The sequence below is a fragment of the Prunus dulcis genome, chromosome 1, assembly GCF_902201215.1.
Source record: "Prunus dulcis chromosome 1, ALMONDv2, whole genome shotgun sequence".
Taxonomy (NCBI): domain Eukaryota; kingdom Viridiplantae; phylum Streptophyta; class Magnoliopsida; order Rosales; family Rosaceae; genus Prunus; species Prunus dulcis.
Window position 1 is genome coordinate 14,633,637 of NC_047650.1, and position 18,648 is coordinate 14,652,284.

General features: G+C 36.2%; 3 protein-coding genes across 4 annotated transcripts; 1 reads left to right on the forward strand and 2 right to left on the reverse strand.

Moving 5' to 3' along the window:
- The first annotated feature begins 818 nt into the window (after nt 1–818).
- On the forward strand, nt 819–2,499 carry LOC117614422 (rho GDP-dissociation inhibitor 1-like). Its single transcript, XM_034343224.1, has 5 exons — nt 819–1,415; nt 1,534–1,600; nt 1,676–1,894; nt 1,991–2,115; nt 2,200–2,499. The coding sequence occupies exons 1-5, from the start codon at nt 1,140–1,142 to the stop codon at nt 2,278–2,280; spliced, it is 768 nt and encodes a 255-aa protein (XP_034199115.1). The 5' UTR covers nt 819–1,139; the 3' UTR covers nt 2,281–2,499.
- Nucleotides 2,500–5,433: 2,934 nt separating this feature from the next.
- LOC117615545 (MACPF domain-containing protein At4g24290-like) lies at nt 5,434–12,361 on the reverse strand. The gene is made up of 7 exons (XM_034344645.1): nt 11,804–12,361; nt 9,266–9,504; nt 8,448–8,646; nt 8,289–8,366; nt 8,018–8,201; nt 7,398–7,564; nt 5,434–6,341 (listed from the first exon to the last, which is right to left on the reverse strand). Exons 1-7 carry the CDS (start codon nt 12,071–12,073, stop codon nt 5,634–5,636), a joined length of 1,845 nt encoding a protein of 614 aa, XP_034200536.1. The 5' UTR covers nt 12,074–12,361; the 3' UTR covers nt 5,434–5,633.
- A 1,176-nt stretch (nt 12,362–13,537) lies between these two features.
- Nucleotides 13,538–17,743, reverse strand: LOC117616463 (TATA box-binding protein-associated factor RNA polymerase I subunit B). Of its 2 annotated transcripts, XM_034345790.1 has the most exons (5): nt 16,750–17,743; nt 16,387–16,444; nt 15,602–16,284; nt 15,297–15,430; nt 13,538–14,191 (listed from the first exon to the last, which is right to left on the reverse strand). In XM_034345790.1, exons 1-5 carry the CDS (start codon nt 17,297–17,299, stop codon nt 13,565–13,567), a joined length of 2,052 nt encoding a protein of 683 aa, XP_034201681.1. In that variant the 5' UTR covers nt 17,300–17,743; the 3' UTR covers nt 13,538–13,564. The 2 variants fall into 2 exon arrangements, with proteins under 2 accessions (XP_034201681.1, XP_034201680.1); XM_034345789.1 differs by having other exon boundaries at nt 15,602–16,444.
- Between the last annotated feature and the right edge of the window lie 905 nt (nt 17,744–18,648).

Below are 18,648 nucleotides of genomic sequence, written 5' to 3' on the forward strand. Positions count from 1 at the left end.
GGCAGATACAGTTCCTCAACTGAGTGAGAATTCACATCATCCCAAAATTATGAAATGGGCACCCCCCCGGATAAGAGGTGAAGAATATTATGTAAATTATATCATACTTCCATTGATTAACAACTACCCCCAAATCAATCTAATTCCTAATCAATGAATCAAGGAAGTCGTGAATGTGTATGGGATCAACTACCCCTAATTAATCTAATTCCTTATTTATTGGTATTGGTTATGGATTGTAACGCAAGGGGAAGTTGTTAGTGAATACAATGAAAGTCAAGATTCGAAATCATTTCAATACTCATTTTTTATTTTTTATTTTATTTTTATAGCATTTCAGTACCCATTTCAAGTTGCGAGTCTAGCTAAAGACCGCCAATATATCTTGAAAACATATCATCCAATGTGTGTTTTGACATTTATTGTTTTATCTAACAAGTGAAGACCGAGTGCCACTAGACCAAATTGTAATTGTTTTTTTCTCTTTTATTTTCAAGTTATTCTCTCTGTTTGCTTTTTGATCAAGTCATCATGACTCCATGCTGCTTTTTGATCAAGCCATCATGGCTGCATGCTGCTCTGTACCATCAAAGAACTTTCTTTTTCCTTTATAAAGGAAACAAATTGTACTGTGGAAGAATTCTTAATCAACCAGAGTGTGCATATACATACACTTACATAAATGGTTGAACTTACACTTAGGAAGGTTATTATGAAGGAAACATTAGGGGTAGAAAGGTCAATTCTCACACTCACTTACTAGTATTAGTAACCAGCCCAAAACTAAGCATTTTGTCCTCCAAACATTATATATACACACATATTCAACTGCCTAAAATTCGCTCCAAATCCTCTTCATATCCGACGAAGCCCCATAATTCCCTGCTCAACCAGTCATCCTCCATCTCTTGCCAGCACACTTTGAAAACGAGTGAAAGCATCCCAATATGGTAAACAGCCTCTGAATTTGGTTCAAGTAATTTGGAAGGGCAACATAACCAGACCAAAATCTTGTCTTGTCTATATACTCTTCTTCTTCATCTCTTTTTTTTTTGTTAGTTTTTTTTTTTTTTTTCTTCAACGCTAGCTCAAGCATACATTTGCCTTTGGGGTATTTTTCTTACTCTCTTTTGATAAAAATGTCGGCTGCCGTGGGAGCTATCTCTGCAACCAAAGATGTTACTTTCAGTTCTCAAAGGGCGGAAGAGGAGTTAGTTAAGAATGACGACATGAAAAACACGGCTGCACATGGTGATGATCAACCAAGCCTAAGCCAGCTTCCCAAAGGTGATGAACATAATGCTGAGGAGGGTGACCTAGACGAAGAGGATGATGAGGCTGCCGCATTGAAATCTGAAAAGGAATTGGTCCTTGGCCCTCAGTTTTCTCTCAAGGAGCAGCTTGAGAAAGATAAAGTATGTGTCCACTTTTCTTCTGTTTTTTTTTTTTTTTTTTCTTCCTTCTTTTTTTAATTAAGTCTTTCATTAATGTTGTCCAATTCATCACATTCACATATATAATAATTCTTCTAAGGATGATGAGAGTTTGAGGAAATGGAAGGAACAACTTCTTGGGAGTGTTGATCTCTCTACTGCTGGAGGTATTTAATTTTCTCTGCTATTTTTTTTCTCAATTGGGTTTGCATTAATTATTGTTTGGAATTCCTAAATATCAGAGAGCAAAGAACCAGAAGTGAAGGTCTTAAGCCTCACAATCATGTGCCGGGGCCGGCCGGATCTTGTCCTCCCAATTCCATTCACAAACAAACCCAAGAGCAGCCTCTTCACACTCAAAGACGGATGCCATTACCGCATCAGGTTTACATTTACTGTCTCAAAAAACATAGTCTCAGGCCTCAAGTACACCAATACAGTGTGGAAGACTGGTGTCAGAGGTAAAAATAAATAAATTTACATTCATAATTAAAACAAAAATTGTATAATATAATCACAAAAATTACTAAGATTAATTGTTCAAAAAATTTTGACAGTGGACAACTCAAAAAGAATGCTTGGAACTTTTAGCCCTAGGCAAGATCCTTATACATATGAGACTGAAGAAGAAACTGTCCCTTCAAGCATGTTTGCCAGGGGCTGGTATTGTGTGAGAACAAAAGTAAGGCTTAATTCATTGACATTGGTTTTTTTTTTTTTTAAATGTTTTTTTTAATATATAATTTTCTTAATTTTCTTGTTTCAGTTTCTGGATGATGATGGAAAATGCTACTTGGACATGAGTTACTACTTTGAAATCCAGAAGAACTGGCCAAAATCCTCTTGAAACTTTCCATCTGTTATGAGCATTGGCTTGGTCATCAAAATCAAATGGCATGTTTAATTAGTGTATCTCTCCATTTGTACTTTCTTGTCAGCTTTGGGTTTGGTACTAAATGCTTCAAATGAGCACTTTCAGTGAATAATGTTGTATCTTGTAATCATACTTGGCACAATGCAATCCATATTTTTATTCAATGAGAAAGCACTGCCATATGACAAGGCATGCATATGCTTTTTTTTTTCTTTTTTTCTTTTTTAAATAATTAATTTCTTCTCCTTTTTCTTTTTTATAATTGTATAGCTGAAAAAAGCAAACTTCCTTTAATTTCTTCTCTAACTTTCTGATTTTCCTTTATTTGTTTGATATTATGATTAAGTTCTGGTAGTGAGTATCATTCCCCACCAAAGATGCCTCTCAACATCTAATTGATAAGTTAATTCCTGAAGGGATGAGAATGACATTAAAGTAGTGAACCCCATGTGATTATAAATAAATCTAACCTCTAACTAACTACTACTTGTGCTTTCACAGAGCAAACTGCGCTCAAAAGCTATCTCAATTTTATTTTTTTTGGTGGTCCAAATTGCAGACCCTTCTTTTGTCATGTCATGATATGATAACATGAATGCATGCTTCTGCCAACAGGAGGGACAAGAAGAACAGAGATCAGGTGCTACAAGACTATCTCCCTTGACCCAGAGTAGAGTAAAATCCTGAATCCGGTGTGTGATAATAAAGTAATTAACAACAGAACACTAAAGGATCAACTTTCTTATAATCTTTATCATCATCTCTTTCTTTCTTCCTCTCTAAAATTATGCTTTTCCTAAAATAAATAAAAATTGTACAATTTTTTTTATTTGAATACATTCACACCCTCAGTTATAACCATTAATAAAACATTGATTTCAATATCTCCCACTGTTTTGAGGGCTTCATTTAGTTGTTCAGAAACCACTTCAACAATGATAATGTTAGTTAAGAGCATGAGCTGTTTGGTAGCATGAGCAAGGTCTACTTAAAACCAAAGCAATGTACATCTGACCTGAATTTAGTATCAGTTGTAGCAAAGAATTGGTTCTTCAAAATGTTTGAGGTAAAAAATCTCGACATTAGCTCCATTGTAGAAGATGCATTAGTCCGAAATAATTTACTATGTATGGAGAAACTTTCCGCTAGGAGACATATGCATCTAAGTGTTAAAATAGATATATACTTTATCTAATGATTTGTGTAATGTAGAGTTCAATTTCTTCATGTGTTAGAACAAGTGTAACAGAGATAAGTGTCCAACGGTTAAGATGGACAATACTTTAAATTCAATCTTGCATCAAATTCAAGACCCTTTTTTATTATGGTAGATCCCGTTAACTCTGTTAAATAATTTTTAGTTTTATCGTAAACAATGCATATGAGAGACATGAGATAATGTATTTGCACGAATTGTCATTCAAGTCTTTACAGCTGCTGATATATCATCAAAAATGTGGTATGGTCAACAATATATGCCTTCAATAAAAACAAGACGACTATGATTTCGGCATGGTTGCTGCCTCAAGCATGCATATAAGCATGCATATGCATCTATGCATAATATGCATGCATGACTACTTTTGTGCTATATAGCATTATTCTTGGTGACGGCTGACCAGACAAGCAATCATGGTTAGCAATGCACTTTGCAAGTAACCGAATTATTTCACGCAGCCCTTCAAGGCTTTTTGATGATTACATGACATGACACTATCATTATATAATTTCCTTGCCCTCCTCTCACCTGGAATAAACCTCTCATTTCTATGCCATGTGGTGAAACAAAAACTTAATATCACAAATGTTAAATATTTCTTGGATTTATATATAAACATTGCCCCTAAAACAAAAACGGAAAATCGGATACTGCTTGTCTCTTTCTTTAAAAAGAGATACTGCTTGTCTCTTTCTTTAAAAAGAGATACTCCTTCTTCTTGCAAATTATAATTTGACACATGTGCAAAGTTAATTCATCAAAAACACTAAAAATGAAACTAATACACAAATTTCATACTGCAATTGGCATAAATGTAAAGTTACTACTTACTAAGGAAGGAGAGGGAAGAATGAAGTATGTTTTCCAAGAAAATATACTCTAGAGAAATTTTTTTTATGTCAACAATAAAAATTATAAGTGGGACCTAAGAAAAGCCAGAATTAGGTGCATGATCAATCAATAATATGTATGATTAACTACTGAGGGAAAGCAATGTTGCCAAATGATAGAAAGGATTAAATGTCATGTCCCAAAATACCAAGTTATCACCATCAACGGCATAATTGACCTCTTGATAAGTACGTGCTAACCGAACATGAGAAAATAGATGATGTGCAGGAATTAAATATCATGGACTAACCACCAAATTTTCCAGTGTTCTTAGAGTTCAATATGCTGCTAAATCATTCTTTTTTATGGCGATGTTTCACTAGGTTAGATCGCGTTGGCTGTTGTTAAATCATTAAATCAATAAAATTTGATGAAAAAACCTTAGAGAGAACCAGGGTCTGCAAATTGTGCTGATAGGCCCACATCAAACCCTCCTAAGAGCTGATGACAACTTTAGGAAGAACCTCCAAAACACTTGAACAACCAAAGCTTCTGGCACATTGTGGCCAAATTCTTGTGTTGTTCTGGTTCTGGATAAGAAGCCTGCAGAAGGGCATCCATCATTATTGAAAGATTAGCAAAATTTAGTTTTGCAAATCCTCCATGAGGAATCAATTTAATAGATGAGACCGAGTATGCTTCTGCCAAAGGAGAGTACGTCACATCAGTTCAGAATTTAAAAAGTTGGAATATGCAAGTGTATCCATTCCGAAAATGGTGGGATTATGATGGATAAATTTTAGTCATCAATCTCTTATGAATAGTCGTGCTACATCCTCCTTGTCAGACAACAAAATCCAAGTTTTGGTTGTGTTCGATCCAAAAATTTAGGATAAAGGAAAATTTTACTCTCTTAAATTTAGTCCAATTATTAGTAATGTGTTTCATATCTCCCTGATCTGATGGAGGAATGGAACGGTTATTAGAGACATGAAGCCAAGCCTATTGTGCAAATGAACTCTCACAACAGAGAGAGTTTACTTTAGAATTTCCAAGGTGGTTGCAAAAAGCAGAAGTAAAGCCAAGCCAGACTTTTGTTGGTTTGTAAACTATTTTGTCAAACCTTATATATAATTTTACTCTGTAACCACTCCTTCCTATTACATACATTCTTACAATATTTATTAATTACAAAAAACTGGAAATGAAATAAAAAATCAACGAAATTTTGACCCACTATTTTCTCCATTCTAATTGTACAAAAGCAAACTGCAATTCACCAGTAGTCTAACAACGCGAACTTTACATTCAAACCAATTTTACCACCCTCTTTTACTAGTTTAGCAGCTGTTACTAACCAATGTCCGGGAGCATCATGTGGGCCACGAACAACCTCAGCTGTTTCTACAAATTTAAGCAGCTTTGCTGAGCGATCTAGCATTGGTGGTCCTTCTGGATACACACCTGAATTCAGTGCAGCTGGAGCCTGCTTTTGCTGATCAGTTACTGTCCGCTGAGTGAATGTAAACGTTGTACTCAGATTCGTAAGGAAACTTGATTTGTGTGAAGCCTCTGGCGCAGCAGCCCACTCAGTCTTCCGGATTCCACAATTAGGTAGGTAGGTAAAATGCAGACGAAGGTGAAGTACCGTCTTGGGCCATTTCCCTTTGCTAATGAGCTGTGCACCAGTTACAATATACACACCATTTGAATCTCCCTTCAACCAGTTGGGATCATGCTTAACTACGGATGAACAGATTTTTGAGTATCTCTTCCACTTAATTGGCTCTAAGAATTGTTCACTCAACTCAGAGTCATCAGAACCTCGCCACCAGCACGGCCTTGTTGTGCTGGTGTTAGCCACAGAAACATCCATAGTATTTGGAAGGCTTGAGAGATGTTGTACATGTAGGGCTAACCGATTTCGTCTTTTCCCTTCTAAGTACAGGCGTAGGCCAACAACTGGCTTTTGACCAGTTGAAACCTGAATAGACAGAAAATTAGACCCACCATAACCAATTGAGCAAGTATACCATAATAAAATATTGAACTGTATACTGCTAAGCTTTTATAGGTAAATAGAGCCAATGCAGTAACGTAAATGAAGATTTCCCCCCAGAAGTTGATAAATAAAATAATGATAGTATATCATGCAGGTTAATTTAATCTGTATTTTAGTGCATGTTTGTGAAAGAGTGCCTTTTTGTGGGCCAAAACCAAATCTGCTAAAGAAAGCCCGAAGATCCCATCGGAATTTTAAGATGTCAGACTGACGTGCAACTGTAGGTACAAAGAGATCCAAAATAACAGATTGAGGATTCTGAACACACACTGCAATTATATCAAATATGGATGTCCATTTTAAGAGGCACCATTCAGCATCTATAACAACTTTCCATTCCCACTCCAACTGATATTGCATGTTTGCACATAGCCAGTATATGCCAGCCTTGACAATCCAGTATTTGGAGAAAAGGCATGAAAATATTCTTTGTACGAAATAGTAAAACGTGCATGAGGAAATTATGAATGCATACCTACGAGAACCCTGGCTTATACGACACAGAATCTATCAAAGATGGATAAGATTTGGTGATCATGCAGCTATCCTCAGATCAACTTTGGTAATGGGACTAAAAATTGGTATGCTATTAATAATTTGACACACTGACGTCACAACTATAGATTACAGATTGATTCCTAACCAACCAATAAACCTTTCTGGTCCAATAATAACCGTCCATGGTTTCATTTAGTAATTATTTTTTTAATCCAGAGTTGGCTTTTTTTTCTTCAAAGCTTATTGACTATTGAGTCAGATTATTTCATTGACAATTGTAATTACTAGATATATGCTCAAACAGCAGGCCAATATTCCTATTCTATTAGCAACAAAGTTTAGTTGAATCATTTAGGGTTTCTTCTACTTTAAGTTTATTAATCAAAGTTTCAAAATCTATCAATTTCCAAATTCCTGTCTGTGCATGTGGGGAGAGAGAGAGAGAGAGAGAGAGAGAGAGAGAGAGAGAAATCTACGCACCTGTGTACAGCTAACATTAATCTTAGGGCCCATTAAATTGAATTGCAGGGAAGGACACGAAGCCTTTTTCTGTCGATGTGAAAGAGGCAGCTCACAAAACATAGGTGCCCATTGCCTAGGAACTTGGAACTCCAAGAAATGTTGTAAATCCTCTGGAGCTGGCTTGTCTGAGAGGAGGATTGTGGATCAATGAAATGCCCATATTGATGTAAACAAGCTCAAGGAAAATTTGTCATTCATTGTTGGGTACATGCTTAAAGAATATAGCCATTTAATGTAAGAAAAGGTAATGCGATATGTAAGAGGCCACGATTATCATTTTCCTAACAGTCACGTGAACCTTCTAGTTCAAGCAAAAGTCAGTCTTATTGTGACCAGTTAAAATACTCAATATTGGGAGCAAGGTGTAAGGTTGAATCGTTTTTTTCTCTTATCAGAATTCACTATAATTATCTCAATCTCAACTTCTTTTTCCAAAATCCCAACAAATTACCTTTTAACTGACAGTTAATTCAAGAAGAAAGACTTTTGGGTGGAATTATGTACTAGCAGAAAGGTGTGCAATGAATATGAACCCTAACTGCAAAACTTAACCATTGGTTGGGCAGTCGAGAACTTACAACGTAGATACAAGTTGATTGCATGACTAAGATAGCCACTGCCTGGAATCCCAGTAAGAAGAGAAGTAATAGGTACAAACTTGAAGCGGATAGCTTCTGGTTCAGCAAGCACCGTCTGGAGCCAATTGGAGTGACTATTCAAGAATACATCCCCTCCTCTTTTTGAGCAAACGATAGTAAGACCCTGTTCCAAGTTAAATAAAGAAAATAAAAATTAATCACAGCCCAGGATGGTGTCCATCATATTAAAGTGCTCGATCCGTTTGCTTACATCCTTGCTTGATGTTTGTGAAATAGTGGTTAACTGCATGGTGTTCGACTGCAAAATACGGTCGAATACATCTGGAACCTACAGAAATGGTTGCCTTCATCAATTATATTCATGTAGAAAAACGTAGAAAATATCAAATTACAAGATTAAGCACTATACTTTATGTTTGCCATCTCTTGTTTTTCCCCGCAGTAAAGTAGGGCTTCCATCTGAAAACAGAAAATCACCAAGATCCTCCAGATGTCTTCTAACATCAGCTGGAGGAACTGGTGAGGAAGATTTCTGTCTGACACAAACTAAATCTTGACCTCCAACAGCCATGCCTACTATTATGTGTGTCCCGTATGAACGGATGAACCTGCATTATAAAGCTTATCAGCTTAATTGGTGATAATTCTCATAAACTCAAGGATGATTAACAAAGGTTTTTTTGTGTGTGAATATAAATGTGTGTGTGTGTGTGTGTGTGTGTGTGTGTGTGTGTATTTAGATAAGAAACAAGAACATAAATGCATGGGCTATTCTATCATTTTCAATGACTATAATCAATTGTTCAAATGTTCAAATGGTGAAATGGTGAAATAGTTTTCATCCAAAAAGTTCTTTATAAGTCAGGCAAAAGGTTGGTGAAGAAGCTTAGTCTTCTGCAGTTCCCAAATGCTCTATGAGCCAACAAATGTTGGACTTCAGGTGAGACTTGCAGTGTGAAGGACCAATTGCAACCAGATTCTGATACCATGATAAATGAGTGAAAAAATGGACATCTAATCGAAAAGCTTCAACTATCAGGCGGAGAGCTTCACATAATATACTTCTACTCTTGTTAAAATCAAATTCAAACAATATAGATTTCTTTCTTTCACAATAGATTCTTATGAAATGTTTTCCATGGTTATGCATTTTCCTCATATGAAAACGTTTCCTATTGTGCAAAGGAGTAAAGGGAAAACTTTAGATCTCAACTTCACAAAAAGTACCTAGACAATGAGGCTGGATCCCAATGGGATGGAACAGATTTCTGTACTTTGCTATGCAAACTTAATGGAGATGCTGTTAGGTGCAAATGGTATAATGAAATGAAGAAACCATCAAAAGCAAGATACTTTGCTTCCGCAGCATCATGAAGCCAGTCTCCAGTTAAATCGAAAATGGCATTAAGATAGCCTGAAGGAATTTTCCCTTGTACAGAAGATTTCTGATTAAGTAGCTCAGACATCTGCAAAAACATTTTAACCAAAACAACAACAGGATAAGTAAGGCTTAAATATGATCTTTTTCATGTAGAAGTATCCATTATTTACACATAATTGACCCTTTAATATAGTTTATTAAAATCCCACCAAACAAGAGAGAAAGGAGAGAAACAGAAGGAAAGGACAAACAAGAGAGAAGCTGTACACATCAACCAATAAATCATATATACATTCATACCTATGAGCAACCTAATATAGTGTTTGAAAATGGCAAACTCATGTATACAACACAATGCAAAATTGAATTGCAGAACTTTCCAAAAAACAAAAGGGGGCTGGGGATTAGAAGGTTGTATTGCAGAATTTCCCTTTTTGTTGTCAATCGACTTCTAAAATCATCTTGACCATAGTACAACAAAGTATTCCATTCTTTTATTTTAATAATAGTATTCCATTCGTATTAACTTCATGTATGGATACTGTTGGAAGTACAGAATCCCACATCAGGAATTCTCAGTTAAGCTGTACAATATATAACGTCTTCGACCTCTCCACCCGTTGCAAATTGGTTTTGGGGGCTAATGAAGTTGTTGGGAAATTATACTAGCCTTTCAGTTAATTCCTTAGTCCAATTAGAGGTTGCAGTCTTAACCCTATACAAAAAAGGTAAAACACTATAACAATACCTGTGTAATCATATAAATTGGTCACTTTTAATTAATGAAGTGAGAGTTTTGGTTCATGGAAGGAATATAAGCCTGGGATTCTTCCTCCTTTATTCTTCTTGCCTTTATTCTTATTTCCTCAAAAACAATGTTTCTATTATATTTCATATGCACTGTTCATGCTGTTCCACCTTGGTATAAAGTCAATTACTTTTCAGTAACCCAAACCAGACCTTTTCTTCCCCATTGGAAAACTAAACCCTCAATATTTTCCACATCCATTAACCCTCAGGTAACCTCCAAAACAACTCGAAAATTATAAAGCATTGTTGCTGGTCCAGACTTTCAAGCAACCTATTTTTGCCCTACTTGCTTTTTTACTATATCCTTCCAAAACCCTCTGCCCCAATACCTAAACCACAACAAAATTGAGACGCGCACAGAGGAAGCTGCTCTATGTCAGAGACACATGCAAACATTTTTATCCTTAATGTAGTATAATAGGGATCACACCTTAACTATGCCACACTCCTATCAAAATGTTAACTATGTCTTACAACACAAACAGAATAAACGTTCTTTCATTGTGGTATAGAACACTTTAGGTACATTTAACTTTCTCCTTTTACTTGAATTTAAGGAAGGGAAAGATCAGGATTACAAATCAAACATGCTAACTTTCATCACCCCCATCATCTATTTTACTAAAGTGTTCCCCATAGCATCATATTCTGTTGCCTTCTTAAACACCATCTGCTGCATCTTGCTTTCTTATTGCCCTGATGCATCACTGTCTAATTTTTACCATTACATAATCTGCCTTAGCAATACTACTTGGTTTTCCCTACTGCAGCACTCCAAAGTCTAGCACAAGTGACTTTTCCTCAAGTCTCTCCTATGATCCTATAAGTGTGTAGGTCAGGTTTGGTTTTGATATTTGAGTAATAGAGAACTGCAATACTCAGTTTGGCAAAAAATAAAATAAAAAAATTAACTGCAATACTCAGATAACGAACTTCACAATAATTACAAGATTTGATCCATGACTTTTTATACAGCAGTAAGAGATTCTAGTCAACTCAAGCGTAAACTAGCTGGCTCCTTCAGTTTCTAATTTGTTTGTAAATTTTTATTTTTACTCGCATTATTCATACAGTTAAGATTAGCCTTTTTTTAGTATTAGGATTTACTTTTATAAAGGGGATCTTAATTCCCAATCTCTTGCCTTTTCACCTCCCCTACTTGGTGCACTCTTTCCCCCAATTCCCCGATAGATTGCAGTTGTAATTAAGGAAGAAGATTTCTTCTCATTTTCCTGGTTTCCTTGTAGTTGTACCAGAAAACCAGTCCCCTTTGACTGTGTTTTGATCCCTACTGGTCTTCTTAGCAAGTATTAGTCACAGTAAACTAGCAAGTTCAAATAGCTTCCACTAGACAGTTGATTCTACGAAAGCAAATCTAATCAACTTAATTAGCTTTGATAAATTAAGGAAATCAACCTAAAGCTTTCTGGGCACCCAAATTTAAACAGACAAAACAGTGTGGAACACACATTTATGAATCATGATTTTGCCACGAAATTGACAACTTGGTCACCACAATCAAACACAAAGCAGCAAAATTCGAAAACTAAATAAAGAAAGAATGAAGGTTTCACCTGATTGAACTCAAGAACATCGGATTTGAACCGGATTCTATCCCCTTTATCGCATCGAATATCCTCAGGAACTCCATGAATTGTTACTCCTCCACCACTAGGAATCACAATGTCTCTCTTATTAGCCTCGTTTAGCACCACCAACCTCCCATCACTTCCATTCAACCCTTTGGAAAACTTCAACCTGAAATCACTGCTCAAATCAAAGCCTTGCCCCAAAGCCTCCAAGGCCCTCACCTCTATGGGCTTCTGGGTAGCCTCCATTTTCATCCCTCTCTCTCTCTCTCTCTCTTCTCCCTAAACAATCACAAGAAATAACATCAACCCATCTGCTGATTTCAACCCAAATCAGCAAAAATGCCTCTGATTAATCTAGAAGAGGTGGAATAGATTAGCTTTCAAAGACCAGTCAAACGTCTTTGATTTGAATTTGACACCTTCCAAAAAGCCACCAACTAATCATTCAATCAGTGTACTCGTCATTGTACAACAATTTAATCACGCTTGTAAAAAAAGTCAACCAAGTACGCCGCTTGCGTATACTTTATTTTTATTAAGTTTATACGCTAATTAAACAAAATATTGTAATAATTGCTAGATAGGAAAAAACTGGAAAATGGTTTGAACGTTGAAGATTCCTCTTGTAACGTACAAAATTAGAATAATATACGGATTTAAAAAAATTCCAATAATTTCTTGGGTTGTTGCTTTCTCAAATGTGCTTTTTTGAAAATCACTTTCTTTCTTCTTTTTTTCTTGTTTGGTTGCATAAAATTCGTATTCAAATTGAAAAATGTCTTATGATGTAACAGGAGAGAAGAAAAAATAAATAAATAATAAAAGGAGGAAAGAAAAAAAAAAAAAAGAAGGGCAAGGGGTGTTGTTCACAGTTGAATATTGACTTTGGACAAAAGGTGGCATGCTGCGGCTTGGCAAGTCAAACGTTGATTACCAAACTCTTACCGCCTCTCTTGCTTTGTTTGTACGTATGCATTTCATCATTCCACATTCCGGGGCTGGTGCGGGTGGTTATTCTATCTTTGTAATTTGGACAGCTACAGCATTTGGCCGACCGCTTATTGGCCCGCTGTTTCCATTTTTTCATTTTATAGGCCTCGTGTCAATGGTCCAATTTTTTTTTTCATTTGTACTTCACACCGTTACGTGTTGTTATTAATTAATATTATAAGAGAAATTTATGATTTTAGTAGTGTTAGTCTTCTTTTTTTTTAATAATATAAGCAATTTGGAAACGGAAGTTTACATAAATATTTCATTAGATATCTAGAAATTTTGAACCTCAATTCACATAAATAGAGATGGAAGAACTTAACTATGATATACCCCACTTGCACAGTCATCTTCTTAAAATAAGGAATTTCAAAACGATGGAAATTAATAAATTTCTCATTTGGCTTTTCTCTTTTTTTGGGTCAGATTCTCATTTGGCTTATTTTTAAAACTCTAATGGAATTTAATATCTTTTTAAAGTTCAAAGTAAAATTATAATTGAAACATTAAGTATGAAAACAGGACTTCCTAGAGAGATTCGCATTCCCAACTGTCTATCCTTTCACTTTCGTTTTAATTATGGCTACGGCTAGAATAAAGAACTTCCTGGCTACAGTGAAGTGGACCTTGCCCCTATTATTATTTTTCTTTCTTTCCATTAAGACATGACAATTGTGAGTTATAATCTATGCTCTATAGTGACTTGGAAAAAGAAGAGTAATATTCAAATATAAAAAATAAAAATAAAACTCATAAATTCAAATCTGGAAATCCAATCGATTCAATATCATTTTCTGTATTTGTATTTTCTGGGACCACACCAGTACAATACTCGCATGAGACAATAGGAGGGGTCAAGTGCAAGCAGTGGTTGATTCTCTCTTCCATCCAAGCCAGCCTCCTCTCGAAGCTCAACACCGCAATGTGCATACACCGGATTTCAACTTCTGCAACTCTAGCGCAAGCACGAAGCAAGATGTAATAATCAGCATGTGCAACATAAGTGTAGGCACCTTCATCCTTCTTCCTTACATAGTGAAGGTAATCAAATCTTTTGAGGTTGACCCTCGGTGGAATATAAAAGAATCTCTTCTCCTCCATGTCTAATTTCATTCGAGCAATGGCTTCCTCTTTGAGAGTTTCTGCGTCATTAACTTCTGAGTTCTGACTATTCTGTGAGCTACTACAAGAATTATCGCCATTTTTGCTCCTTTGTTGGTCATCCGCGAAGGGAGTTTCATCACCAGAGTAAGGGCTAGAAACAGGGCATTTATTACTAAACTTTTTTTCTTTAGATATATCATTACTGTCCCTCAATCTTTTCTGGTTAACAGTTTCACCACAAAGCAATCCTTGTTCGATTGCTGTTTCAGAATCCTGAAAACCAACAAAATGCATTATGAAGTGGTATTATTCACATGTCAAACTAAAAGCTTCTGAAAGTGAACACGCTTATCAAGACCAAAAAAAAACAGTCACAGGACTCAGTCACTGTTGCATGCCATCAAAATTTTAAAATTTGAACATTCATGAAAGCAAGGATTGATTTGGCCAACATAGTGAATACCATAACTATATACTTCTAACACATATAAATAACAGAGATTGTTCAAATCCACAACAAGCCCTGGTAAATTAATTCTACCTAGAGTACACTTGGTGCTGCTATTATTTAGATATACATCATACACCGTCAAACATTAAATTATAAATATATTTGCCTAGTAAGAGTCAGAGGACCATGCATCACCAACACTGATTTAAACATTCATGAAAGGATGTTTATCCAGGATACTGAAAATCACCCATGCTTATGAAAAACGACAAAGATCATCCAAATCTACAAGATGTTGGATAGATTAGTTCTAATACCCATAGTACACTCGCCGTTCTGTTTTCTGTTTTAAATCAGTAAACATAAGCGACCACTCTACCCAGTTAAAAATCAATAATGCCCATAGCCTACCCTCTCCATTCTTGATTTCTGTTCTAAATCAGTAAACATAAGCGACCACTCTTCCCAGTTAAAAATAAATAATACCCATAGCCTACCCTCTCCATTCTTGATTTCTGTTCTAAATCAGTAAACATAAGTGACCACTCTCCCCAGTTAAAAATCAATAATATCCATAGTCTACCCTTGGCATTCTTGTTTTGTGTTCTAGATCAGTAAACATAAGTGACCACTCTCCCCAGTTGTTTGGTACAAGGAACTTATATACTTCAGATAGGTGATGCGAACAAAGAAAATTTCATAACATTCAAGAACGAGGCATATCAATCATGCTGAATACAGACTTCTTATTCTGTTTTCCTATGCTTGTATGGGAGATATATCAGTAAAGCCTCTTTTCAATCAAATCTAACTAAGGGCTAGCACAAAGTACTATTTAGCTGACTACAAGAAAACTTTGTATAATGTGTGCAACAAAACATATGTTTGAGAAGACCATATCACAACTGCATTCAAGCTACACATTACCTTTCTACTCTGATAAAAGTTCCATAACAATTCAATTAGCTCTTCTTCCTTGTGATCCTTGAATGATGATTTTGATCCAGCAAAGACTACATCCTTGCAGAACTGAAGATACGTTGGTAAGTCCTTGCAATATTCTGTCAACAATAAGGCAAGAATTTAAAACTTCATAATTAACAAATTGAAGGGAAGGGTTTGGGGAGAAGTAAAGTATCTAGCCTATGTGATTTATTAATATGAAGAAATAATTTTTTTAAATTGCATCATCATTTTCAACATAGAACTACTCCAATATATTTCAAATTTACCATAAGTATCAGCAATTTCATTATGCTTTGCTTCAAGGCTGGATAGAAGTTCTGCAGCGTCCAATTCAGAGTTCTGAGCATTTGACAAATTTCTAACAAGCTCTGTATCCGTATCATCCAAATTGTGGGATGGAGAACCTAAATCCTCTGCAGTACCAGACCGCATTTTGGAATTGGATGTGGGATCCAGATCTCCCATTTGATTAGATGTGGAAGACAAAGTATGAATTCTGGACAAGCTTTTTTCCCATTCTCCAAAACCATGAATATTATAAAGAACTCTTACTGCTACAATCAGTATTGACATAACAAACACACGAGTAGGAAGCCTCAACTCATTTGTTGATAACCATAAATCTGGAGGCATTGACCACTCATATATGCGACGTGCGTGAGGGAGAACCTTTCCGACTGGAAGAGACAACTTTTTCAGATAGCGAGAAGCTATAGCAAAAAAATTCACTGGAGGTAAGTGCAAGCCTACGGACTCAGCAATGGATGCTGCCAGTGCTTCCAACTTTTGCACTGGCACAGATTCAGAAGGTCTAAACATTAAGCTTGAACTTATTGGGCAGGCACGTGAAGGCCTTCCCAATTCTTTTTCAATTTCAAGAAAAGCAGAAAAATATGGGAGCTTTCCTTCAACTGACCATTTTACTATGTCTGTCGGTAGGACTGCTTCCCTGGAAAGATGACAAGCCAGAAAGGAAATAGCTAAAGTATAAGATAATGGTATAGTGTTTCTCAAGGACCTAAACCATATCATTACTGCTCGCTGACCAAACCTTGTGTGAGGTTCGTCTCTGTATTTAGAGCGTGGCTTAAAATCTTCGGGTGGTTCCCCTGAAACAAAGAAACTCAATGATTAAAGACGACATAAATCAAACAACAATACAAGAGAACAAGAATTTAAACAAAAAGCTAATGCAGACCACAGACATCAGTTTCAAAATTAACATTAATTGATATAGAAATCATATTTGCGCATACGAATCAAACTACAATGCAACATTTGTTTTTATTTATTTATTTATTTATATTTTGGTACTTACGCATTCCTTGAAGAACCAAGCTCCACAATAAGAAAATTGAATTCAGATGAACTATACTATACATAGGTTGAATTCGGTAAAGATGAGCAAACAAACCTTGTTGGCGTATCTCAGCGTCATCGAAAGTCCGGTCACCCCAATCATCCTGAAAAACACGAGTCCAAGCCAAAAAGCGTAGCCAAATGGACCCAGACAACCCACAAATCAAAGGGTTCACCTTAAACTCCCTAACCAAAGCCTCGCATTGGAGCTCAATCATCCGCTGCACTCCTTTCACATACCTAAGCCTAACCTCACTGTAATAGCCCTCCACCGTGTCGAATCCGAAATCCTCGGGTTCCGTGGGTCCCACGGCATCAGCAGCAGCATTGTCATTTTCCATGTTGGTTTGACTCAAGGGGTTATTATCCAGGGGTTGGGAAAGGAGCTCGGGTTTGACGGCGGAGATGTTGACCCGGCGGGTGTTACGGGCAGAGTAGAGGCCTCCCTGTGCATCGCCAGTCTCGTCGTAAAAGTCCTCATCGGCCACTCCAGTGTCCTTGTAGTCCTGCGCTTGTGAGCTGCACTGGCTGCAGTAGAAGAAGCCATTATTGCCGTCTACCAGCTCCCTGTTGCCACAAGTTTCACAAATCCACGAATTCGACATCTCTAGCCTTAGATTGAGCTCTCAAATCTTCTCAACCAAGTTTGTCCTTGTCTTTCTTCTTAGGTAAGCTTTCAACTTCTCATCAATGCTCTAAGCTTTCTTTTTTCCTTTTTTTTTCCGGAGTGTGTGAAATTCTGAAAGAGAGTACAAGAACGAACAGCTACAAAATTCGATAGAACCCAAATGAGGGAATGAACTTTGAGAGTCACCGACCGAAACCCCCTCTACGTCTCTCTCTCACAACTACTCCAGACATCCAACTGAATCTGAACCGCGAAAAAACTCCGATTTCAATGGTTTTAAGAGTGAGGGTTGGTTTCAGTGCGATGGCTCGTGTGTTCGACGGCGATGGCTGGTTGCAGTTCGACCGGTTGTCGAGGAAAGAGAGAGGCGGAGAGAGAGGAAGGAGGAAGTGAAGGCGGAGAAGAGAAAGAAGGCGGTGGCGGTGGTGTGGGTATTAGGGTTGTTTTTTTTGAGATTTTCTATTAAAACCTGCATTTCCCTTTGTTCACCCCAATACTTCAATCATTAAGCGGTAAGTTTTATTATAGTGTAAAAAGACAAAAAATATCATCCAACTTAATACTTAATCCTAATACATCTATACACACACCCCATTACTCTTCATAATAAATTTTAGAAAAATACAAATTCCTTACCACTCTTGACATCCTTGAGATCTGATGCATTGAAGCACTATGTGCGGCTAGACGATTAGACTCCATAAATGTAGAAGATTCTTTCCAAGACTTGAAGAGAAAGATCAATCATGACAAAATCTCGTGTATACTACAAATACTTTTGCTTCAAACTGTTGCCTAGCACAAGAAGAAAATCTCATGTATTTTTGCTTCAAACTGATGCCTTCAAACCGTCCTTTGCCTAGCACATACTTTTGCTTCAAACTTTCACCCCAAACAAAATCTCATGTATACTACAAATATTGTTTAATTATTTAAATATTAGGATGAACAAAGAAAATCATGGGGTTTAAATAGAAAATCATTTTTATTTCTTATTTTTTGGCTTGGGGTGTATTTAAGGGTAGTTTATGAAGATAGTGGGGTTTCTTAGAAATTGTGAAAATTTAAATTAAAAGTTGTTGTGAACTTAGAATATTAGGTGAACTAAGAGAAGTGTGGGGTTTAAATAGAAAATCTCTTATTTTATTATAAGAAAAAAATAACTTTTTTCATTTTAGTGTTATATAACTTACAAGAGCATCTACCGTCATGCACTCGAAGTTATTTTAGAAACTCTCTATAAACTATACTCTCTATAAACTTTTTTCATTTCATTTTTTAGTTAAAATTTAGCTAAAAATACTATAAAACTATTTTAAAAACTCT

Bases quoted from the DNA above. Each gene is read 5' to 3' on its own strand.
- LOC117614422 (XM_034343224.1), top strand. From the start codon at position 1,140: ATGTCGGCTGCCGTGGGAGCTATCTCTGCAACCAAAGATGTTACTTTC. The intron at 1,895-1,990 runs GTAAAAATAAAT...AAATTTTGACAG, and splicing joins GTGGAAGACTGGTGTCAGAG to TGGACAACTCAAAAAGAATG. The intron at 2,116-2,199 runs GTAAGGCTTAAT...TTCTTGTTTCAG, and splicing joins GGTATTGTGTGAGAACAAAA to TTTCTGGATGATGATGGAAA.
- LOC117615545 (XM_034344645.1), bottom strand. From the start codon at position 12,073: ATGAAAATGGAGGCTACCCAGAAGCCCATAGAGGTGAGGGCCTTGGAG. The intron at 7,565-8,017 runs GTAAGTTCTCGA...TCCTCCTCTCAG, and splicing joins AATCAACTTGTATCTACGTT to ACAAGCCAGCTCCAGAGGAT. The intron at 6,342-7,397 runs GTGCGTAGATTT...CTGTCTATTCAG, and splicing joins TTAATGTTAGCTGTACACAG to GTTTCAACTGGTCAAAAGCC.
- LOC117616463 (XM_034345789.1), bottom strand. From the start codon at position 17,299: ATGTCGAATTCGTGGATTTGTGAAACTTGTGGCAACAGGGAGCTGGTA. The intron at 16,445-16,749 runs GTTTGTTTGCTC...TCTTTGTTTCAG, and splicing joins CGCTGAGATACGCCAACAAG to GGGAACCACCCGAAGATTTT. The intron at 14,192-15,296 runs GTAATGTGTAGC...GTTGGTTTTCAG, and splicing joins ACTTTTATCAGAGTAGAAAG to GATTCTGAAACAGCAATCGA.